At 46.8% G+C, this 25,205-nt stretch overlaps 1 protein-coding gene across 1 annotated transcript in view; it reads left to right on the top strand.

The window, feature by feature from the left end:
• Nucleotides 1-21,859, top strand: part of LOC138489474 (zinc finger protein 420-like) — a 465,209-nt gene extending 443,350 nt beyond the window's left edge. The window contains exon 9 of the mRNA XM_069617209.1: nt 17,931-21,859. Within this exon, the coding sequence (XP_069473310.1) occupies nt 17,931-19,738 (1,808 nt within the window). The 3' untranslated portion in view covers nt 19,739-21,859. The remainder of the gene's footprint in view (nt 1-17,930) is intronic.
• Nucleotides 21,860-25,205: the final 3,346 nt, after the last annotated feature.

The following is a 25,205-nucleotide window of genomic DNA, read 5'->3' on the forward strand; positions in this document are numbered from 1 at the left end:
ACAGAGCCTTGATCAGATTCACAGTTGTGCTGCCTTTGATTGTTTTGGGCAGTGGGTTCCAGTGGAGAGGGGCAAGTAGACAGACAGAGCGGAAGTGAGAGGAGGCAAAGGTGGGTATGGGATGGTGGGGTTGAGTGTACAGGAGGATCGGAGGGTGCCGGATTGTGAGTAAACAATCAGACGGATACAGAGGTGCAAGATCATTTATAGCTCTAAAGACAGAGAGAAGGAACTTGAAAAGAGAGCAGTTGTGCATATAAAGACAGCTGGCATTTTGTTGGTAGGTAGAAGTGGGGTAGGATCTGGGTAGATTGTACAGAGTGCGGGTAGCAAGGGTAAGGACTTTATCTAGTGGTAGGACGGAGTAGAGAGGAAACACATTTTCCGTATGTTCAGGGAGTTAATATGAGCAGTAGAGGCAGTGGTAGTGATGGATTGTTGCAGTCGTAGGTAGCTATCAAAGAGACCCCCAAGGAAGCAAGAAGGTCCGGATGGGAGGAGATCAGAGAGGGGTGGGATGGCATTGGAAGCTGCGAGAAAGAAGACTTCCATTTTTGAAGAGTACAGCATGAGGCAGTGGAGAGCCATTCAGTGATGAATTTGAGTGAGATGGTTCAATATCTGTCCCGAGATGGCTGGCGTGAAGGAGGGGAAAGGAGAGAAATATCTGAGTATCTGCAGAAAAATGGTGATGGTGAAAGCCAAAGGATGAGGAGTCTTCCCAGGGCAGAAGTATAGAAGGTGAAGAGCTGAGGACTCATCCTTGGACCCGCCGACAGGGTAAGGATGGGGGTCAGAGGTTTGCGAGTTCCATGAGATTCTAAAGGATCGTCCCTCTAGGTAGAGGCGATCCAGGCAAGAGCAGATTTGTGAACCTAAGGTCCTGGAGAGTGAGGAGTGGTCGACTGTGTCAAAAGCGGTTGAAAGCTGAAAAGGGATGAATATAAAAGAGTGTATGGAGTGGTGAGCATTAAAGAGAAATTAGTGCAGTCTCTCTGGAGTCTCTTTTACGGAAGCCAGATTTAAGTGAATCTCCAAGGCCATTATCCTCCAGTTTCTCAGTGATCTGGTCGAAGACCAACCTCTCAAGGACTTTTGAATAACTGGGAAGGAGAGAAGCTGGCCAATAGTTTCCTGGTGAGTTAAACAAGAGCTCTAATGTCCTCTTTTTTGGGGGGGGGGCTGTGTAGCAAAGGACAAAATATAAGTAACAACAGAAGTACCACAGAACAGCTACCCTTCCTAACACGCAGGGACGTCGGAAAACCACAGTCAAAATACTTATATGTCTGTCAAAACCAATTTAGACAGGGGTACCAGAAAATATTTTTAAAAATGTACATATTTTAATATTCAAATACTAATTCATGCACAATCATAAAACACTTCAAAACCAACCAGGAAATAAATCAGTCATGGACTTGTTTAAACATTGCTTTTCTTGTCATTAGCATGTTTCAAATGCTTTTGAAACACAGATGTCGTGTCGACCATTTGATGTGTTTCTGGGTCCAATTATTACACAAACACGTGTATGGATGGATCTGGTTAGCGTGTCTTTATTTGAAACATGCTAATGACAAGAAAAGCAATGTTTAAACAAGTCCATGATTGATAGGCACTTGTAATGACTCACATTGAAGTACTATCCTCACATTTATCTGTCAAAATTAAACTTTGATAGTGAGACATCTCTCTTTTTGTTCCTATTTTTGGACTTAGACTGATTTATTTCATGGTTTTTAAGTGTTTTATGTTTGTGTATGAATTTGTATTTCAATAGTTTCCTGGGACATTTGGGTCAACAGAGGGTTTCTTCAGTAGGGGCAGGACAGTTGCAGATTTGAAGGAGAGTCTAGCTGAGAGAGGTAGTTAAAGAGCTCCGAGAGCTTAAAGAGCTCAGAGAGATAAGGGCAAGTGATTGAGATTTACAGCCTCATCACGAGTTGGGTGGTCGCCCTTAAATCCAGCCGTAACGGTATTAGCGCCGGCAATACCGCTCCACCAGATCACGACTGCAATCCAGCTAGCCGGAAAACTGGCACTAATACCACTGAAAAAACCCCCGGCCAAATGCTGGAGGTAAAAGAACACATGTGATCGTAACAATGCGCACAAGAGGCCTACAGAAGACCCACCCATGCCCCACACACACTTCCCACCACCATGTTGCAATTAGGAGCAGGAAGGAGACCGCAGTAAAGCCCCAGGTGGAAACAATGCACACAAGAGGCCTACAGAAGACCCACCCATACCCCATGCCCCACACACCCTTCCCACCACCATGTTGCCATTTGGAGCCGGGAGCCTTGATGTGGAACCCTACATGCTGCACCAGGAGCTACAGACGCCTGACAACCAGCCCAGGGAGCATGGGGTGGGAGGAGACCAGCCCCAGCAAGGCGGCCAGCCATCTCCAGGGTCAGGCCAACACCCTGGGCCCTGACTGATGGTCAGTTGGTGTCTAGTACAGGCTGGACAGGGCAACCATCACCCAGTTGCTGAACCCAATCCAAGGTGACATAGCTAGCCGGATTGCCATCAGCACCACTGTGCCCCCACTCGTGAAGCTTGCGTCCGTCCTACACACAGTTACCATGATGCATGGTATGGCCCAGTCTACATTCATTGCCGTTCTGGGACAGGTGCTGGATGCACTGCTGCGCCATGTGAATGAACACCTATCATTGCCCGCCACCCAGACACAGGTTAACGAAGTCAAGGCACAGTTCTATGCCATTGCCCAAGTCCCGAGCGTGATTGCCGCCCTAGACTGCACAAATGTTGCACTGGTAGTACTCCGGGACCATGAGGCAGCCTACAGGAATCGGAAGCATTTCCATTCTCTCAATGTGCAGATGACCTGTAGCCCAGACCTGACTATCACCCACTGCTGCGCCCGCTACCCAGAATCCACTCACGAATCCATGGTGCTGTGCAACAGCACACTGCCAGCCTACATGGAGAGTCTCCAAGGACAACGCACATAGATGGTGGGTGAGTACAAATCCTGCCTGAAATGCATGCACCAAATGTAGGGGAGGGGGCAGACACACAGGAATCCTTGCATGCCACCAGGAGACACAGCCTGCACCAGTTCCATGCATGTGTGGCACACAATGACACCTGTACATGTCCCCCACACCAGAACCTACAGAAGGTGGTGGGCGGGCAGACACTCAGTCATTCCAAGAATTCAGAAGTCTTGTCATCTCATGGCTACTTAACAGAAACTAACCCTATACCTCAACTTTGTGTCCCCAGTAGATCACTTGCATCATGTACTGATCATTTGCATGTTGTACATACCTATGTTTCCTGTTTCTCTGTATATCTGTACATATTTGTATTATGTATCTTCTGCTCACGTGTAATCTTACTTTAATTCGCCCAGATAACCCTGGGTCAGGCGCACTATATAAATAAAATAAACAACCACTTGTGAATTCACCATTACATGTGGAAACACAACAACCACAATGCACCTTGTCTGTGTTGCAGTGCTGCTTCTCACCCTGACACCCAAGAGCAACCTCACCCAGGGCACCACACAGGAATGCTAAGTGAGATCAATGCAATTCCCCTCCACAAAACCACTGTAGATGAGCAGGAAAATGCACGACCATGAACATCCCAGTGAGAGTAACCCCTGAATGCCCATTTTCATGCATGCAAAGATCAAAATAATCTGCCATGTAGCAAACACCACACCAGCCACAGAGACAGCCACAACCCATTACTAATAAACATTGTCCGTGAACAGGCAGGCATGACGAGAGCCTCATCCTGACGTAAGGGATGCACCACTGTGCCAATCAAACCCAGGGGGTGGAGCATGCTGAAAGTTGTCCACTCGGGGCACATGAAGACGCCATAATCAAAGGACAAGTGGAAACATGACGTTACTTGTTGAGCATGAGTGTTACACACATATCTATACACATATTCCATCATACACTGCTGCAAGTCCATTAACACCAAGTGCATGCAAATGTAACCTGTCACAGAATGCCTTGCTCACGGACACAGGCTGCATGTAGGGATCAGATCATGCATGTCCCTAAAGGTGGTGTATACCAATATGCCAAGGACTTAGCATGTACCCGTTGCACACATAGATGACCATAGTGCATATGATATGATAGTTTATTTATATAGCGCCTATACACATTGGCCCTCATTACGAGTTTGGCGATAGCCATGCCGCTATTGGCGGCATGGCTGCCACCGAAATCGCGTCGGGTCCGGGTCCTCGGAATGAGGATTTACCGGGCCATTCCGAGTTCGGAAGGCCCGGTAATTCCTCCTTCCAAGTACCGGGACACGGTCCTTCCCCATTCCCATTTCAGCCCCCATAGGGCTGAATGGGAGAGGAAGCAAACAACGGGCCATTACGAGATGGCCCGTTGTTTGCTCCCTCTTCCCCTCGCGGGACACGCTAAGCACGCCTGGTTTTCCCAGGCGTTGCTTCCTGGGTCCCGCGAGGGGACCTCGTAATGCGGCGGTACGGAGTGAACGGCGCCGGCACCTTTTACGGCGCCGTTCACTCCGTACTTCCAGGGTCGTAATGAGGCCCAATGTGTTTCAAAGCACTTCAAGGCAAGGGAGGGAACAAGGGAAAATACAATGACAGTCTTACAGGCCATGAACAGTAAGGATGTGAAATTAACTATCATACTCTGCCTGACGACATTTCAGATAGTTCTGGGCGGGGGGGGGAGGACAAGTAAGGTGCGGGGGGAGGAGACAGACGAGGTTGTTATCCTACTAGGTCCAGGGTCAATTCTGATACAGTAAGTGCATAGAAGAAAGTAAGGGGAGGAGATGGGGAAAGGGAGAAAGGGAGAAGAGGAGAGAACAGAGAGTAAGCAGTCAAAAAGAGTGGAGAAGCAAGAGGGGAGAGTGAATACAATTGCAGAAGTCAGTAGTAACACATTTAAAAAAAAAAAAAAGAAAAATTTGTTTAAAAGGAAATGAGCAGGCCATTACCACATGAATCTTTAACATTATTACATCATCATAAAATTAAATAACTTCTTCAACAGAAGATATATGAAACATTTTCCTTATTTCTTTTCATTCTGTTCCATCTTCATCTTTAAAACTCTTTCAATCAATTTCAGTACCGCAATTAGTAGACTCGTCTTTTCTCCCATAATAACCCAGGCCCACCAATCATTTGGACTCAGAGTACTTTCATCCATACCTTAGTAACATATATGTTGCAAGCCAGGATACCAGATGAAGATGGGAACAGCATGATTCAGGGCCACCATGAGTACAAGATGCAAAGGAAGTCAAGCATGAGAGTTGAGAAAGGGTGACTCACAGTGAATCAATGAAGTCCATAAAAGTCAAATCCAGCATTGGCCACAAGACGGTGGTGGTGAAACCAGAATGTATCGGGACAGACTCCTGCAGAAGTAGGCAACACCTGTGTGCGAGAAGAGGGGGGGGCACAAGGGAACATCAAGGGGGGACCAAAGGTGGTGGGGATGGCCTGTGGGGGCATAGTGAACTGATGCGTATCCCTTGCACACCAAGTGAAGCAACCATCCCCTGCAGGTGATTCCGGATACCCGCAGTTCACATGGCTGTTGACCCCTGTGCAGAATCCACAAACTCCTGCAGAGCTGGCATGTAACAATGCCCACACATGTAGCCGCATATGTGTGGAAAGGACATTTGGTTTGTTGAAGGCACGTTTCCGGTGCCTAGACCTTACAGGAGGGGCACAGATGTATGCGCCAGATAAAGTTGGAAAAACTGTACTCACCTGTGCAACGCTGCACAACATCTGCTGCCGTAGACATGTGCCACTACCCCCTGACGCTGATGCGCAACAGGCAGGGGATGGGAGTGACGATGACCAGGTGCCTGTTGTCGGTGCCAATGCACACAAGGATGGGGTGAGGGAGGGTAGGTTGGCCAGAAAGGCATTGATTGACAATTTCTTTTGATTTGGTAGATGGCATGTCACGAAGATCACTTGTGAAATAAACAGCACTTGAACAAAATCATGAATGGCCAAGCTTTCTGTCAAATATCAACAGGATTAAATTAGTGTGGGACAAACCCCCCGCCCCCACCAACTCCCCAGCACACATTCCCCCTTACCCCCACCAACTCCCCAGCACACATTCCTCCCCCTCCCCCACCAACTCCCCAGCACACATTCATGCGGTGGATGGAGGGCCTGCCAGCAGGTGGCCCATATGAGGATGTGTCCTCATCCGCCACTGGTGTGTGTGCGCGATGGCGGCTTGCACTGACATTGGGACTGTGGCTTGTTCTCAGCACATGCTCCGGGGTCCCTTGGGGTGTGGCCATTTGGTGCTCCAGACTGTGAAGTGGTGTCAACACAGGTACACCATGCTGCTCCTCACAGGATGAGTTGCCGTCCTCTGGGGTGGTTGCACTGATGGCAACCTCTACATCCTTTTAGCCCCTGGTGGTTTGGAGCCATTGAGCCCCTGGTGGCTTAGGGCTGTTGAGCTGGTGAGCTCCTCCTGTGGTGGGGTGGGGTGTGTCCTCTGCCTTGGCATATCATGCCGGGCCCTTCGCGTGGTGGTGGTGGTGCTGTTGGAGGCGCGTCTGGGCAGACGTCGGAATGGGCCTGCCTCCTCTTCATCCACGTTGCCCTCCGATGATGCCTGCGTACCTTTAGGGTACTTAGGGTATGGTATGAGGACAGGGCACCTACAATTAGACTCATGCATTTCATGGTTTAGAGGGGGGAGAGGTCAGTTTCAATCTTGCTTGGGCATAACCTGTTCAGTATTCACAATGTTGGTATTGCTGGGGCATAGTACGTGGGGGTGGCGGGGCACAGTTCTGACTTGTTGGGATGGCATTTTCATGTGTCTGATGTGAATGCACAGCTGGCATGCCGATGTCAGTGAGGGGTGGTTACTAATGCACACCTGACGTTGCTGTACCCACACCATGGATGTGTGTGCCATGGTGCTCACATTTGTACATTGGGTGCACTACTGACTAGTCTCTGGATACCTGGGGTTGCTTGGATGCACTGGTACAAGGGCCCAGTCGTGGGTGGCTGTGGTACGTCACATGCACTGCACCCACTCACAGTGCCCGGATGTCAGACATTCACACTGGGAATGGTCTGCCGGACCAGTCACAATGCTATTTACAAGGGGGGTGGGGTGACTCACCTGCAACCTCCTGGGTGCTAGTGCCTGCCTCCGCTCTTCCCCCTCCCTCAATGGACGTTATGTAAATGAGGGTGGTGCACTGCTCCTCCCATGAAGTCAGCTCCGGTCGTGGTGGTGGTGGCCCTCTGCCAGTCGCCATGGACTCACTCCTGTGCTGGGCCAGGAGGCCTCGGACACGGAACCACAGGTCATTGAAGCGCTTTCAGCAGTCCTCTCCATCCCTGGGACATAGCCCGCCGCTGTCACCTTCTGGCTGATGGATGTCCAGATCTGGGTGCGCCTCTGTGAGCCCGCCTCTGTGAGCCTGTCTTTTTCTGTTGTGGGCCATAGAGCTTATCCTGGTGGGAAATTACCTCCTCCACCAGTATTGCCAGTTCTTGGGTTTCTGCACCCTGTCCAAGGCAGACTTGCTCTTGACACGCTCCTGATACATTTTCCTGGGTTTTCGGGTGTGGATGACTTCCAGGGGCTCAGATTTTTGGCAGATTGTGATTTCCAAAAAGGCAGCCGCTTCTTTTCCCGTTCCGGCAGTGAATCATTTCCTGCGGTGCTATTAGTGCGTGCCGTGAGCCCGTGCTAATAGCACAGGATGCCGACGGTAATGCAATGTATGCTGAGTTTTTGTGTTCGCAGACACTGTTACTGCCAGATGCTATTTTCGTTAATGCCAGGTCCGTGTGCGCGTGCCTGTGAACTCGTGATGGGGCGTTGTTTGCGCCACAACTCAAGGCGTTAACGCAAATACCACTCTGCGGTATATGCACGCGGATACCACCAAACTCGTGATGAGGTCCTAGTCTTTGACTATTTGAGGAGCAAAAGGGTTGACCAGAGCGCAAGATGGGATGACACTGAAAAGGATGGCTGCTAATTCAGCAGGAGAGTTAGGGGAGAAGAAGTCTAGCGTAGAAGAGGTAGGGGAAGGGGTGGTGAACGGGAGAGCTGGGGAGGGAGAGAGAGGAGGGCTGTGAGAGTGTCAAGAATTTTTGAGGAAACATATTGAGCAAAGTCATTAGCAGAAAGGGAGGAGTCCATGGATATTGGCTTGGAAGATTGGACGGTAGCTGAAAGTTTGCAGCAGTGATTGCAAGGAGAGATTAGGTTTATGAAGTAGGGGGATTTGGCAGAGTCTGGTGCAGAGGTTAGGGTAGTGAGGGATTTTCTTTTAAGGTTAATTAAGCTTTGGGAAGGTGTCCATAACCTGCGACAGGCTCGTAGGTCATGGTGCATGTTTTATTTTGAGGGTCTGAATTTCAGAGGTGGTCCCAGGCAGAATAGCGTCAGTCAAATGGAGTCATAAGTTCATATTGAAAGTCTAAGAAAGCACAGGTAACGGAAGAGGCATGAACAGGGGAAAGAGACAGGAGAGCGGTCCTCACATCATCACGATAAGGGGCAAGAGAGTCCTGCCAGAATTTCCACTTGGTCATTGAAGGGGGAGATGAGGTGGATGAGGTGTTGAAAGTGAAGGCCCTGAGATCTTTAAGTGAAGAATGTAGTGATCAAAGAGAGGGTGCTCAGTGTAGAGGTGTTGAGAAGGGAAGGGGGTGATCGTACCATGCCCCCCACTGTTTTCGGATGAGGCAGAGGCCTGAAAGTGTGCAGTAGGGACTCTGGGAGAGGACAGGGGGCAGGGTGGGTGGTGGTGGCAAGGTCCATAGTGCAGGGAGGATGGTGGATGGTTCTGTTCTAGCGTACATGCGAAATCAAACACCATTTGCTTTATAGTAGTGGCCATATTGGAATTGAGGCCTAGGCTTGCGCTGCAGCCAGGGCCTCAGGCCAGTGTCACACACATAAAAATAAGTATATGCATGCAAGAAGAGGTTGGCTGGGCGCCGGTGAGACCGGCCAGAGCTGCAGAGATTCATATACCCTTCATTGTTTCATGTTGCCAACATTTCGTATACCAGAAGGAATGTGCCCTGCAAGGCCACAAGGGGTTTCAGAGCTCTCTGTGAAACGTGATCCCATGAGAAGGAGGGCACAAGCCTGCAACCTTCCCTGTTCCAGCTCCAAGTAATAGCACCTAAAAGCCTCTGTCCCAAGACCCTCCAGCATTCCAAGGTACCAGTCAGTACCAGACCACCAACCTTAAAACTGCTAGACCCCCAATCTATCAGGAAAGATCAGAAAGCAGGGACCAGTTGCCTTCACCATAGATCACGCAATTTGTGCTGCAAGGTGCCAGGAGGAGTAAAACAACATAGCTAAAATGAGGGTGGGGAGCATTGGATGGGCGCTGACGTTTCTGTATATGAGTTATTGGGCCTCATTACACGGTAGGCGGTAGCCATGGTGCTATTAGCGCCATGGCTACCCCCTTACCGCATTCTGGGTCCGTGTTCCCGGAATAGGGACTTAACGGGTCATTCCGACTTTGGAGGAACCGGTAAGTCCCCATTCCGGGAACCATTCCCCATTCCCATTTGAGCCCCCATAGGTCTCAATGGGAATGGGGAAGGAGCTAATAACGGTACCGCAATTTGCGGTACCGTTATTAGCTCTGAAGTCCCTTAGCGGGTCCCTTCCATAACACCTGGTAAAACCAGGCATTAGGGGAGGGACCCGCTAAGGGACCTCGTAGTAGGGCAGTAAGGGATTACCGCCTACCGTGTAATGAGGCCCATTGTGTGCGATACAATGATCTTGAAGTATCCTCTTAGCCCTTGTCTGCAGCACCAGGTGCACATTAGGTTAGAGATGGAGCCTGCATTGTGATGACGTGCAAGGGGTAGCCCATGTGGAAGAAGATGTACAGAACGGGCTAGGACCAATGGCCTGGCATCCCATATGGAGCAGGTAGCCAATGTATAGAGTCGCACCAACCAGCATTTCGATTTGTACATTTTGTAATTTACGTCACTGATGACACTGAATGCCTTCATAAAGTGTTGCTCATACTCATTTGGCCAGAACGTTCCGTGGCAGTAGAGTACAGCTCTCTGACTACTAGACTGCACATTGTTAGTTCTAGAGTCTTTTGTCTCTTTTTGTTGCCTCTTCCTCATCCCTGTACCAAAGTGGTGTGTGTAAGAGTGAGTGCCAATGGGCAAATAAGGGTCTGACCTACAGCAGCCCACAAAGGTCTGGGGGATTGAGGGGACATTTGAAGAGGGAAAATGGAGATACCGTGTATCATCTAAGGAGACCTCATCTCCTATCCACAAGTCTCCTCCACCCAGGTAGGACTCCCTTGCATATCCACCCCCCAGGGACAGAATCCAATAGCATCAGCCTTTCCCTGGCCCCCTGGGAGGAGGATATTCAGAGAAAAGAAGTGAGGATGCCTTCAGATACTTCACAGTGGTCAAAGACGAAGCCAAACGGGCATACTGGGAAATGAAAGCCAGAGCATGAGAGTCGGGAGACAAGGCAGTGAAAATGCTGGTGTGGATGGAAAGGAGAGAGGAGGGGAATCGAGGTGGGTTAAAGGCATCATAGCAGGAAATGGCGAATACTGTACACAGGGCGAACAAATAGCCAAGCTTTTTAGCCAATGCTGCCAAGACCTATATAAGGAAATGGACGGGCCAAACGAAGGGGGATGTATGTTAAACAGGATAAACATCCCTAACGTTGGGGAGCAAGCCAGAGCATAAGAAGAAAAGGAAATTACCATAGAGCTGCAGGAAGCAAAGGGACAACTGCAATTCAGCAAAACCCCAGCCCCTAATGGGTTCCCAATTGAGTCCTGGAAGAGAATAGGTGGAAAATGGCAACATCCAATGCTAAAAAACTAATTGGACGAGCTTGGATAACGGGGCATTGCCAAGAGACCTCAAGGTGGCAACACTTGTCATTATAAATAAGAAGGGGAAATCGCCAGAGTTGTGCTCCTGATGTCATCCCAGATAGCTCCTGAATTGTGAAACGAAAATCCTTGCAAAGCATTGTTATTTTATTATAATTTATTTAATTTGTATTTATTTATGTTTTGCATTTTTATGGCGCTCGCACAGGCCGGGGGCATCGAGGTGCTGTTACAGGAATATGTCTTAGTTGCGTATTTATAACGCGCTTAATACCCAGAGGTTTCTAAGCGTGGACCCGGGGATTGAACCTGTGCTGCTTCATGTCGTCTTGTTTTCAAGGCGTGCACGTTGCCGCTGAGCTATCTTCCCGGATATTTGGCAAACAGGCTGCTTAGAACAATAACCCATCTAATAAACCCAGACCAATGCGGTTTTGTCCCCAGCAGAGCCACGAGGATGAATCTAAGAAGGGTATATAAGCCCTGGCAAAAGCTCATACGCTGGAGGGGCCTCACGCAACAATGTCGTTAGATTCAGAGATGGTCTTTGACTCATTGCGGTGGGACTTCCTCTGGGCTGTGATGAAGAAAGAGGGAATAGATGGGCATTATATGTCCTTGCTGAGGCTGTTGTATGCAAACCCAGTACACAAGGTGATGGTGAATGGCTTTACCTCCGACAGTTTCCCGCTCCAGAGGGGCACTAGACAGGGGTACCTGCTCTTGCCACTACTGTTCCGTCTGGCCGTCGAACCTCTGGCCAAATTAATTAGGTCAGATCCAATACTTTATGGATTAAGGTGGCCAGGAGGATGAGAAGGTCGGATATCACTGTCCATAGACAACCTATTAATCTACCTGGGGGATCTTGGAAGGCCCGGTCCGAGAGTGATGGACTTGATCAGGGAATTTGGTTGATTTAGTGGGAGGAGTATCAACTGGAGCAAATTGGTCATGGTACCAATAAATGGGGGGCCCCGAGATAATACCAGAAGACTGCCCCTTACAGGTCTCCATGGGTCTATTGAAGTACTTGGGTATCAACGTTCCCACAAGTGAGTCAGAGTTCCTCAAATATAAACTAGACCCATTAATAAAACTACAAGAGGAATGCGACCACTGGCTATGATGACCTCTATTCAAGATAATAGCCTTACCCAAGCTATTGTACATAAAATGCCCTTGCTACAATCCCCAAAAACACCATCAAACAAATTGAAGCAGTGGTAAGAACTATTCTCTGGGGACAAGGTACTGCATGCATAGCATTAAAGACCCTGATGAGGTCTGTATCGGAAGGGGCATTGGGAGTACCAAACATACAAAAATACTATTGGACATCACAGCTTGTGGTGGAGAACCAATGAGTATTTGGTGGGGCAACTAAAGCTGACACGAGATTGGAATTAACGATGATGAAGGGAAAATCCCCATTACAAATACTATTTGGAAGTCCAGGGGATGAGGGGGACTTGCCAGCGGCCAGACAGAGAGTCATAGAAGCAAGGGGAAGGCAATGTTGCCTTCACCTTGCTTCTGATGATCAGGCCATATCGAGTTTTGCCTCCTCACTCTTAACTAACTTTAGGAGGTGGGAGGCAGATTTGGGAATACTGGAAGAGACATAGTTTGCATGCAATTGCGAACACCACCAACCTTACAAGCAGCCTGTCCTCCCTCAAGACTGATTACAATGGGAGGAGCTTTGCCCACCTTTGATAAAGCAGGAGGAGATGGAGCGGGAGGCATTTCCTCACCCAAATCCACCCGGCTGCTCAGCGGAGCGAACCTGTTAGAACCGGACATATTGCACACAAGGGGACCTCCCTCGTTCGCTGAAATGAACTCTGTGTTTTATTGCCCATGTCGGCAGTGCTAAGATAGGACCAGAAATGTGCTGTAATACTACAGTGATGTTATCCCTACCACCTTCCTGCTCTTTACTTGAGATTTCAAATTCAACAAGCGAGTCGTCCTGTTTCTTCTTCTTAGTATTTGTGGGGGTGCTGGCTTGCCACTAGAGAAAATGGCAAAACCTTCCCCTTTGTTATTGCTAGACCTCACAAACCCAGCCTGGTACACAGGTCTGTCTTCTACTACTAGGATGTCTTTGCTGATGCAATTATTATCCTTAAGGCTTGTGGGCAGTGGCCCTCCATGCTCAAGAGAGTCATTGGTCTTATCTGGACCATTGAGGGAGTACAGAAGGAGTTCAACTTGATACATTCATTTATTTGCTTCCCTCACTGGTTTTGTGATATGCTGGTATTTTCTTTGCTGAGATTAAAATTATTATAATTGTTCTTTTTATAACACGCTTAATGCGAGAGATTGGTTTCTAAGCACGGGATCGGGATTCGAACCTGTTGCGCGCATTGTCTTGCTTCAAAGACAAACTCGTTACCCCTGAGCTATCCCCCCACAACTATGTGAGGCAAAAGGTCTGTAGTTGCCTTTCTTTTCACCATAATGTACAGCAATGCATTTAACTACAAGAGAGTGCTTTTGCAGTAGCGTACTCGCAGCTTCAAGTCACCAATCTCAGCTAAACCCAAGATCAAGTGGTGTTAAGAATATTTAGATAGTGCTTGCACTGGGGTGCGGTGGTGCAAACCATGACAGCTGTGACGGATCAGAAGGACACTGCCTCTCAGAGGACATTTGCAAGGTGTATTTATTAAATAACATGAAGACCTAACTAACAATTTTTTCGACCATTTGGCATTCGATCAAATGGCATTCGATCATTTGGTTTTCGACCAAATGACTGGCAACCCCTATCGCTATGGGATATTCCCTACTTATATGAATAACTAAGGTGCTTGTCAGTCTGTGAATGTCCAAAAGGAATATGTCAGCTGTCCAAAAACTAAGGCTGACTGACCCTACCACTAACTTAACAAACGCACTTCTCTCCTTACACTTTAGTCTTCTTGTTAACATGCAATTTTTAAATAGTCTTTCGTGACTTTTCTTATCAGGTTGTGTAGCTTCACTCATGAGATTATGGACTTTACTTTCCTCTTTAGAAATGGCTTTCCTTGACTCTTGTCAAACACTTGGGTCAATTTTGATGGGGTTTGCATGAGCTGGCAAGTAAAGTTTCTGGTATGATTCTTGTTTCCTTGATGCTTAAAGTTCTTTTTTTCATGGCCGGGTCTCTCCTGTGGCTTATTCATCATAGAGGCTTCTTTGACCTTCAGCTCATCATATTCTTTCTCTTGGACTCTTGACCTGGGGTTAACCTTCCCTTTTCCCAGGGTAGGGTATCCTCGTCTTATTTATTTCCCTCTCCTGATATTCCAGTTCTATTGATCGCCCTCTCAGGTATGTGTATTCTTATCTTTCTTTCATTCAGGCAGTTCAAATTTCTTAAACCTGGTTCCCAGCTTTTCTCATTTCTAGTGGGACGAGTTTCTTGGAGCATATCATTATTTGCTCATGGCCTCCCGTGTTGCCTGTTACCTTCTGTACTGTTTGTGAACGTCTGTGAGGTTTTTACGGCCTGAAATCTTCCCCTGTTCTCTGTCTCACATTCAACTCATTGTTGGGACCTTGCCGTACATCTCTTTCTCTTCCTCCCGGATTCTCAGTATTGCGACGGGCAGCTGTGCAGTTTGCTGTGGCTTCCCCAGGGTGGTGTCTGCATCATTGCCCGGGCAGCCTGCCCACCACAACGATCTCGTGGTCACATCACCACTGAATCTCCAACTCCAGTCATCTGTTTTCCGTCTGGCTTCCAGCGTTTGCTTTGCTAGTCCCAGGCAACTCTGAATTTTGCGGGCTTCGCATTCTCCGGTGGCTCCGCCTCCTGCTAGTGTTATGCTTCCAGGGGACCTCCGCTACTTCAATATGCATTCCTCTCTCTTCTCTCTCTCGTTTGATGAGTACTCTTTAACGTACATGTTGCAGTGGATTGGTGATTTCTATTTAAAGAGACAACTTCTCTTGCTTCCTGATGTTGGCACATTTGAACTTTCTCTGCAGTCAAGTCTCTGTACTTGGAAATATTTGTAACATAGTCCCATGTGTGCTATTAAGTGAATTGGTTTAGGGACTTCCACACAGTTTGTAAGAGCCCACGGGGTGATTGTCAGATTTCTTTCTGTTGTTCACAGACTGTGTACACCAGAATCATAGTTGCACGGTTTTGTTTTGTGCAGGACGGCCACAGAGCTTGGAATCATGCCACCGCATGTGTATTTTGCGACAAGTCTCTGGCAAGAGAACATACCTCTGATAATGTCATGGAGCACATCATTGATAGTGTTGAAAGGCGGCAGCATTACAGAAGCCAAAAGGCATGAGAGTGTCCTGAAAATGGCAGCACTTGGTGTTGAATGCAGTCTTCCACTCGCCGCCTCTTCTAATCCGTACCCAATTGTACACTTCTGGTAAATCCAGCTTAGTGTGCACCTGGAGGCGTTCAGAACTTGCCCAGACATCAGTGGAGATCGGTTCTTCATCGTGATCTGATGTAACTCACTCTAGTCATTGGGCAGCCAGGAGATCGGTTCTTTATCGTGATCTGATGTAACTCACTCTAGTCAATGCAAAGCCAGAGCTCTCTGAGCCTGAGGCCAGCGGGTGAGGTGGAAAGAACCCTTTCTGCAGGGTTTCATCCACATGGAGGAATCGAATGTGTCTCTCTTCCTCAGACAGGTCGAGTTTTCCATGCAGCATCTTCTGATCCACAATAGGATCTATTTGACAACGATGGGTGTGATATTGCAGCAGTTTCTCAGCTTCCGTTGGTGAGAATGCATCCGCAAATGCTTAATATTCAGGCAGGATCTTACTCAGAGTGGCAAACATGGGAGGAACTGCCGGGGCTACAATGGGAGCCTTGCTGCTAAACGCAGGGGCTTGGCATTGTTGACAGTACTGAGAAAAATTCACTTGTTGCTTGTTGGGTTCGTGACCGGATTACCAACCCATCCCCGGAATCACTTGTCACCTGGGGGCATAAATGAGCTTATAGTGGTAGAACTCCTGATCTTAAATGATATGATGATATGATAGATTATTTATAACGCGCTTAATGCCCAAAGGTTTCTAAGCGCGGACCCAGGGTTCGAACGGTTCCATGTATTAATATCCCCGCAAAAATATTGCCATACAAAAATATTGCCATATTTTTCCGGCGATATTAAGACTTGGAACCTGCGGTAGACACCCTTGCAACCCCAGCTCACAAAAAACCCAAAATAATCCCCCCAAAAATATCGTCTATGGCCGTTCCAAACTACCATATATACGGCAATATTTTTTGTGGGGATAGATAATATGTAGTGATACTGATTGAACATCTGTTGCTCCACGTCGTCTTGCTTCCAAGATGAGCATGTTGCCCCTGAGCTATCCTCCCGAGACAAATGGCATTTGCAAAGCAGTGGTCATATGTGTGATGTCCCCAGAGGTTGGGGGGGCCCATCTATGGCAAGGGTCTGTAATCTTGGTCTAGGTAGAAATGACTGAAAAAAAAGACCACCAAAGTATCGAATCCCAAAAGTTCGATCTTTTGGTGGTAGCATTAAAAAAAAAAAAATTAAAAAAAAAAAAATGTTTAAGCATTGCCCCGCTTACCATACTTTATGGTATAGTGAGCGGGGGCAGCGGTGGACACCCCTGCAGCCGTCAGTGAAAAAAAATAAAAATAAAAGCAGGAACCAGCGTGAAGATAAAGGTAAGTGGGGTTTGTGTATGATGGGGGTGTGGGTGGGGAGTGTTATGGGTGTTGTGTGTGTGTGTGTGTGTGTGAGAATGTGTATTTTGGGAAATTATCGGGGCTGAAATGCCCAAAAACAAAGTGTTCCAACTTTTAGTAATTCGAACACTTTGTTTTCGGGAATTTCAGCCTCGGTAATTTCGTTTTCGGCCAAATCACTGGGATTCGTAATCTTTGGCTCTCCAGATGTTTGAGACTACAACGTCTTTCTACCATAGCCAGCATAGTCAATGGTGGAGGATCATAGGAGTAGTAGTCCAAAACATCTATACAGCTACAGGTTGCAGTCCCCTGATCTATGACATGGTTTGGTACCAGGTGATGATTCACGGGCAACAATATCAAGTGTTTCCTGGCTAAATGTAGATCGGTATAGTTACTTGTTGCCCCACAGTCAATAAATGCAACAACTTTTCCTACAAATTCAATGGATGTGTAGACTTGTAGTGATTGGGTCGTAGATGAAGAGGCTTACCGGAGAGAATTGGATGCACTCAAACAGTAGTTTACCACTATCTGTGAGCTTTGGCGTTTTCCTGAACTCTTTAAGGGACAGTATCCCACAATGGGGCCATTGTTTCCAAGCATCTGTTATTCTGTTTTTCAAAAGAAAAGGGATTGCAGAGTCGACCAATCTCCATAGTGGTAAGTTCTTCTGTGACTTCTTCGTCCAGAGCGGCGGTCTTGAAGACGATCATCAATTCGAAGCACCAAATGGATAGGATCTTGCTAGTGGCTGAGCCAGGCTGCACAGTTGCTAGGGCATCCTGAATTTCATCCTGGAGCCCGGGTTGCAAAACCACCATCATACATTTTACAATATTAATCATATTTTCTTTAATTTTCCATGATTATTTCTGCATTATATGGTAAAAGTGGGATTTATACTATTGTCTTCCCAATTTATCCCACAATGCAATAAATTGTATATCAGGACATGGTGATTATTGTGATTTTAAATTATTGCATCATTTGCTCAGCAATTATATTTTGTTTATTTCAATGCTCTGGACAAAAGAATGCTAAAAAGAGATTATTTTATTAGTTTTTGTTTTAGAGTGTACATTTATAAATGCTGTTCAGGTGTCAAAATAGTTTTTCTTTGGCTGAATATAATCTGGTGGATACAAGACAAATGGATTCTCTTAGAGAATATCCCCTCATGTTTGAGGGAAATAGGATAAGAACTCACAGCTCTATCCCAGATCGATTCATTTTTAGGCTGTACGAGATGACATGAAATAATACCTTGCACATCTGCTTCCCTCAACAGAAAATGGAGCCAAAACCAAGAGCCTGCAAATGAACCCCAGAGGATGCACGTACTGTGATAAGAGCTTTATCGAGGACTCCCAACTCATGATACATATGAGGGGCCATATGAAGGGTAAAGCATTTACTTGCCATGTCTGTGGGAGAAGGTTCCATAACAGGACAGGTCTAATTACACACAAGAGATCCCACACAATTGAGAGACCCTATAAGTGTGCGCAGTATCATAAAAGCTACACAAAGCCCTCACATTTATACCAGCATCAGACGAGCCATACAGGTGAGCGACCATATAAGTATATGCAGTGCGACAAAAGCTTCACTAAGAACTCAAATCTGTATGAGCACCAGAGGATCCATACTGGGGAGAGACCCTACCAGTGTATGGAGTGTGGGAAAAGCTTCGCTCACAAGAGAAATATGATCCGACATTGCACTACCCATACTGTGGAAATGCCCCACAAATGCACTGAATGTGGTAAGCTCTTTAATTCTGTGCCTAACCTGATGCAGCATCAGAAATCTCACATAGGAGATAGCTCATACCAGTGTTCAGAAGGTGACAAAAGCTTTACACAAAGTGCAAATGTATGCCCACATCTTAACATCCATACTGGGGAGAGACCACAGCAGTGTACGGAATGTGAGAAAAGCTTCACTCAGAGCTCAGCACCGTACGGCCCCCAGAGTATCCATACTGGGGCACAACCCTACCAGTGTTCCGCAGGTGACAAAAGCTTCACACAAAGTGAAAATGTATGCCCACATCTTAACATCCATACTGGGGAGAGACCACAGCAGTGTACGGAATGTGAGAAAAGCTTCACTCAGAGCTCAGCACTGTACGGGCCCCAGAAGATCCATACAGGGGAACAACCCTACCAATGTACGGAAGGTGACAAAAGCTTCACACAAAGTGCAAATGTATGCCCTCATCTTAACATCCATACTGGGGAGAGACCACAGCAGTGTACGGAATGTGAGAAAAGCTTCACTCAGAACTCAGCACTGTACGGGCCCCAGGAGATCCATACAATCCATACAGGGGAACAACCCTACCAATGTACGGAATGTGGGAAAAGCTTCACTCAGAGGTCCATTCTGAACCGCCATCAGAAGATCCATACTGGGGAGCGACCATACCAGTGCATGGAATGTGGGAAAAGCTTCAATCAGAGATCACGTCTGTACCGCCATCAGAAGATCCATACTGGGGCTCGACCATGCCAGTGTACTGAGTGTGGGAAAAGCTTCACTAACAACTCAAACCTGCAAGACCATCAGAAGATCCATACTGGGGAACGACCCTATCAGTGTACGGAATGTGGCAAAAGCTTCTCTCTGAGAACACGTCTGTACCGCCATCAGAAGATCCACACTGGAGAGCGACCATACCAGTGTACGGAATGTGGGAAAAGCTTCACTAACAACTCAAACCTGCAAAACCATCAGAAGATCCATACTGGGGACCGACCCTATCAGTGTACGGAATGTGGCAAAAGCTTCTCTCTGAGAACACATCTGTACCGCCATCAGAAGATCCACACTGGAGAGCGACCATACCAGTGTACGGAATGTGGGAAAAGCTTCATTCAAAAGTCACATCTATACCTGCATCAAAAGATCCATACTGGGGAGCGACCATACCTGTGTACGGACTGTGGGAAAAGCTTCACTCAGAAATCCATTCTGAACCGCCATCAGAAGATCCATACTGGGGAGCGACCATACCAGTGTATGGAGTGTGGCAATAGCTTCAATCGGAGATCAATTCTGTACAGCCATCAGAAGATTCATACTGGGGAGTGACCATACCAGTGTACTGAATGTGGGAAAAGCTTCACTCTGAAATCACATCTGACCAAACATTGCATGGTCCATACTGGGGAAGCCCTATGAATGCACACTGTGGAAGAAAAAAATCAGGCCCTCCTCTACTCTGAGCAGGCATTAGAGGACCCACACAGTGCAAGTGAAGACTCTGTAAATCCTCTCATATTCCATCAAAGAGCCATACTTGGGAGATGGCCCAGGGGTGCAGAGTACAAAAAAGCTGCCAGAAATCTCAGCTCATATCTATGAGCGTACAAAGTACAAGTTAAGCTTTACACACTCCTCAGTGCTGAACAGGCATCAGAGGACCCATTCTCTGAAAAAGGTCCTTCAAACGCCTGGAGTGTGGCAATTGCTTTAACCCTTTGAGTATTTGTATCCTGAGAAGCAGCAGATTCGCGCTTTCATAATGTACAGAACATTATTTTCAGTTTTATTGTCATTTGAATCATGCACACGGCAAAGAGAAACACCAGGAGGGGTAATAATAATAATTTGGCATTTATATAGCGCTACGAACCCTCGGGTATCTGAGCGCTGCTTATTATTACCCACGGTGTGTGGTGCTCATTTATCGACCTCGGAAGGATGAAAGGCTGAGTTTGGCACTGCCGGGATTCGAACCTGCGTTAGCAGGCTCTGCACAAATGTCAAAGCAAGCGCTCTACTCACTGTGCCACTTGACCAGCTAGGGTAGATGGGGATACATGCCTGGATGGGGAGGTATGTGGAATGGGAGGATTCGAGACCGGTGTTAAGCAGAAAAGCCTGATTGCTCTCCGGCACTGCATGAGGGATTTCAACCCAGCAATTCCTGGCTCAGAATTAATGCAGGTGATGCTACCCTGGGGGAAGAAAAACACATTTAACTAAAACATGAATATGTTTTAAATTAAATTAGAATTACTACAGAAAAGACGATGAGAGGCAGAATATGCATAGTGAAAAGTACAAAAAATGTACACCTAAACGGCTGCTGATTTGTAATTAACAGTGGAATGCGAATGTGTTGGGGGATTACACCCCAAGAATTTCCCCAAGTTCTCTTAAACTTGTATTCACACTTACGATCCTTGTGCTGGATCTTTTCAAGGGATGCAAGTCCTCCACCCTGGGTGTCACCCTGCTTGTTGTTCTCCTTAAGGTTACTATCTTACCTACTGATGCCTGTGTTATTTAAAATGGTCTCTGCCGCAGGCTTCCTGATTGATCGCCAATGCCCAACTCTACTAACTCTCATATGTCACTCATTGGGCAATCCATAATCACATGGAACCTGGCAAATATCCCATTACAGTAATGCTTCCCTTTCATACAGTCATAAAGACTATGGGGCAAGGCCCCCCCTTGGGCGTTATAAGACAATCCTTCTTCTTCGCCTACCAGCCCAAGTCTAAACGTGTACAAGGGTATCCAGTTCGAGGACATCAAATTTCTCTGCCAGGGGTACACTACCCCGTGCACTTCATTGGAGCCGAACACCCACCCCATCGCTCTGTTCTGGTCTCCCTCCTATAATTCAAGGTCCAGTTCTTCAGTTCAGATATGACACTGTTTTGAAAATCATTGAACCGAATTGCCCTTGATAGGATTATGTTTGTGGCCAAGCCCGATGTAAGACCCCTTTTGAGAACTTGAATAAACTCAGCCTGTTCCTTATATAGCACCACACCGCACTTCATGTTTGTCGTGAGGATCCCCTTGTTATGATTTTCTCAATGCATTGTATGACAAAGCCTAACCTCCACCACAAAGAATGTCTAAATGTCCACCTGGGACTGTGACAGGTTTTGCGGCAGTGAAGAGTGCTATTCCCACCGCAGGGATCGGGAGAGAGTTGGATGTCTGCACTTGGTCCAAGAGAAACTACGACACATGAGCACCTGACTAGCTTAGATACTATTGTTATGTAAAGCAGTTCTTTGAAGTGAAGCAATGATTAGAATGTAGGGGTGCTATGATGTAGATTAGTTCTAGGACAGGAATGTTATGGTGTTTATTCTTGAAAGGGAGCAGTTGGCTCGGGAAATCAGGAAAGAGAGATGGGGGGTCTATTGTGTACTGCTTTAAACTCACAATAAAGCCTGCTGTACCTTTGATTTGGTGTGGTGCCCATCCTTTCATTAGCGACGAGGATGTCAAGACCCCCACCTCTCAGGCTGGATTGGGTTCGGAGCAGGGTTTGCTGTCCCCACCTGCAGTACTGACTGTGAGCGGGCCGTCTGCTGAGCCCCCTGCGCCTGTTGTGCTGCAGCGAGACAGTTGCTGGGCCGTGAGGAGGAGGACTCATCCGGTGCGCCCCTGGCTACGAGGGCTGAAGTGCACCAGTGTCCGCAAGGAAAGTGCAGGCGCAGCGACTTCCCAAGCCTCTCAGCCCCGTCGGCAACCGTTTTTTCAGGATCCACACCTAAGAGGACCTGACGGCCTCGCCCGTCCCTCCTGTGGATGACCGCCGCGGTTACTTTTGGAACGCGGGCTGCAGTGGCTGAGCTGAGGACCGCTGGGCCCATAATATTGGAGGAAAGGACCTAAAACCGGTCCCCGATCACGTGACCCTGCTTCCCTACACTGTGTGGAAGAGGGCTAATAGTGGAAGTTAATCAGTGGAAAGCAAAACGCCCAACGGATTACGCGCTCTGTAACTGCTTTAAGCCATTACGACCCAATACTCGTTTGTTAAGGCATACTTCGCCCATTTGGGAGGTGACAATTTCTTCAAAGCAAGATATCGCCCAGGGCCCTCCAGGGAAGGCGATCAGACAGGCAAGCTCAGTATATTCGCCACGTTATATCATATATAACTATATCACTCTTCAATATATTGTATAGAGTACATTGTTTTATCTTCAACAGTGAGTAGGATTAACTTGTCAGCATATCACTTACCTGGTGTATAACTCATTATGGCAATGGCGGGGGTCCCAGGGCCCCAGATGTTTATGCCTACACCGGGACAACCTAAGATAAAGTGGAGCCCATGGAAGAAGGGTTTCCTACACTATATGAAGGCGGCATGTGGGAATGGAATGTCTACAGAACGTAAAGTATCAATGCTAATGCACTTCATAGGGTACGAAGGTCAGAGGATATATGAGACGCTACCTGATATTCCGGAGCTGGATGTGAAAAGTAGTGGAAACGATTTTGACTTTGTTAAAGATGGATAAGCATTTTGAGACCAAAATTAGTACTGTCTCAGAACTGTACCTTTTTGGTATGAGGGTACAACTGGAGGGGGAAAATGTAGAAGAATTTATAACTGCTTTGAGACATCTGTCTTTAAATTGCAGATTTGGTGTGAAATTGGATGAACACATTAGGGATCAATTGATGCTGCATTGCTCGAATGATAGGATTCGTGAGGAAATATGGTTGAAAGATGACCCAGATCTCAAAGAGGTCATAGGGATAGCGAAGAGGGTGGAACACACCCTGCAGTGTGTTGCTAAATTAGCGAGCAAGGAAGTGAAACCTCATGTAGGTGAGATTTTAAGGGTGGTAGAGCAAAAAAGGGATTTTCGCAAAGGTAAGAAGAAGCCTAAGGAAAAAGGTGTAAAAGAAAGAGAAGTTACACATGAGAGCAGAGGAAATAAAGTAATACCAAGAGAAGCCATGGAGAAAGGGGGAAAAAAAGAGGGAGGAAACATTATGTTTCCGATGTGGTAGTGCAAGGCACTTATCAACTTCTCCTATATGCCCTGGGAGAAGAACAATTTGTGGGAAATGTAAAAAGTGGGGACACTTAGAAAATTGCTGTAAAAACTATGCAATAGGTGATGGTAGAAAAGTGATGTATTTTGAGGAAAGTAACAAAGTCTTGTCTGATGACGAGGATGATAGAGAAGTAGAGGTAGTTACAGTCCACATGGTGAAGTGCAAGTGAGAGGATGATTGTGAACATCCCATCGCGTGGGTCTGTGTGAATGGTAGATCAGTAAGGATGATGGCAGACTCATATTCCAAAATTACACTCATGTCGCAAGATGTGTATGAGAATGTAGTGGGTGGAAGGGTTAAAGACCTGTCTCCGTCAGACAAAAATCCTGGCGGGTACAATGACAGCAAGATTGAGGTGATTGGGTATTGCGTAGCTAGTTTCGAGTTTAAGGGTCGAGTGACTCAAGGGAAAATATATGTTACGAGGAGAGGCAAAACACTATTGGGATGGACAGAGCAGAAAGGTTTGGGCATAAGGTTGGATCCCAATAAGGAGGAACAAGTTCTTCATGTGCAGAATGAAACGGTATTGATTGAGAAATACCCTGAAGTATTTACGAGCAAGGTGGGTTGCCTAAAAGGAATGGTGCACAAGATTGTACTGAGAAGTGACAGTGTGCCGGTGTGTTCCAAATAGAGGTCAGTTCCAATGTCTATGCGTAATGCTGTATATGAAGAACTGGAAAAGTTGAAAAATTCAGGAATTTTTGAGCCAGCCAAGGCGGTGGAATGGGTTTTGCTTTTGGTGGTGGTAAAGAAACCCAGTGGTGAGTTAAGGGTCTGTATAGATCTAAGGGAATTGAATAAGTGTGTTATAGCTGATCGCCATCCTTTGCCCAATATGGGAGAATTGTTGAGTCGCATAGGAGATGCAAAGTTTTTTACCAAATTGGACATGGCAAGTGCATATCATCAGGTGGATTTGGACCAAGAATCTAGAAAACTCACAGCATTTATTACCTAGGACGGTATTTTCCAATTTCGCGCATGTCTTTTGGTCTAATTTCTGCCTCATCAGTATTCCAGAAGGTAATGGATAAAATACTGAAAGGAATGAATAAGGTTTAATGTTTCCAGGATGATGTGTTAATATGTGGTGAGAGTGAGGATGAGCTTGAGAAGAATGTTGAAAAAGTGTTGAGGGTTTTCAAATAACGTGGGATAACTCTCAGGGCTGAGAAATGTGTGTTTGCTACCAAGGTGGTGGACTATTTGGGCCACAAAATATCTGAGGAAGGATTGAAACCTAAAAGAGATTTGGTTGAAGGTATCAAGAGAATTCAATCTCCGAGAGATAAAGGTGAATTGAGATAATTTCTCGGAACAATAGAATTTTATCATAGATTATGTTGATGGAGTAAAGCAATTGAGGTCTCTATTGAAGAAAGGTGTGGATTTCAAATGGGATGGGGAGTGTGAGAAGGAATTCTGTGAGATAAAGAGAAAAATAGACATGTCAAAGACATTAGCTATGTTTGATACAAGCAAGGAAACTATTCTGTCGGTGGATGCAAGTGATTCAGGCATAGGGGTCGTGTTGTCTCAGGTTGATGCCTGCGGAAATTAAGTTGTGGTAACTCATGCCTCAAGGATGTTGAGGGGAGCTGAACAAAATTATTCAGTTCTTGAAAAAGAGGCTCTAGCGTGTCATTGGGGTATTGAGAAATTGAGAAATTTTGTGTGGGGCAAGGAGTTTGTTTTGCGGACGGACCACAAACCACTCAAA

The sequence above is a fragment of the Ambystoma mexicanum genome, chromosome 9 (genome assembly GCF_040938575.1).
Source record: "Ambystoma mexicanum isolate Mex_15411 chromosome 9, UKY_AmexF1_1, whole genome shotgun sequence".
In the NCBI taxonomy this organism is placed as follows: domain Eukaryota; kingdom Metazoa; phylum Chordata; class Amphibia; order Caudata; family Ambystomatidae; genus Ambystoma; species Ambystoma mexicanum.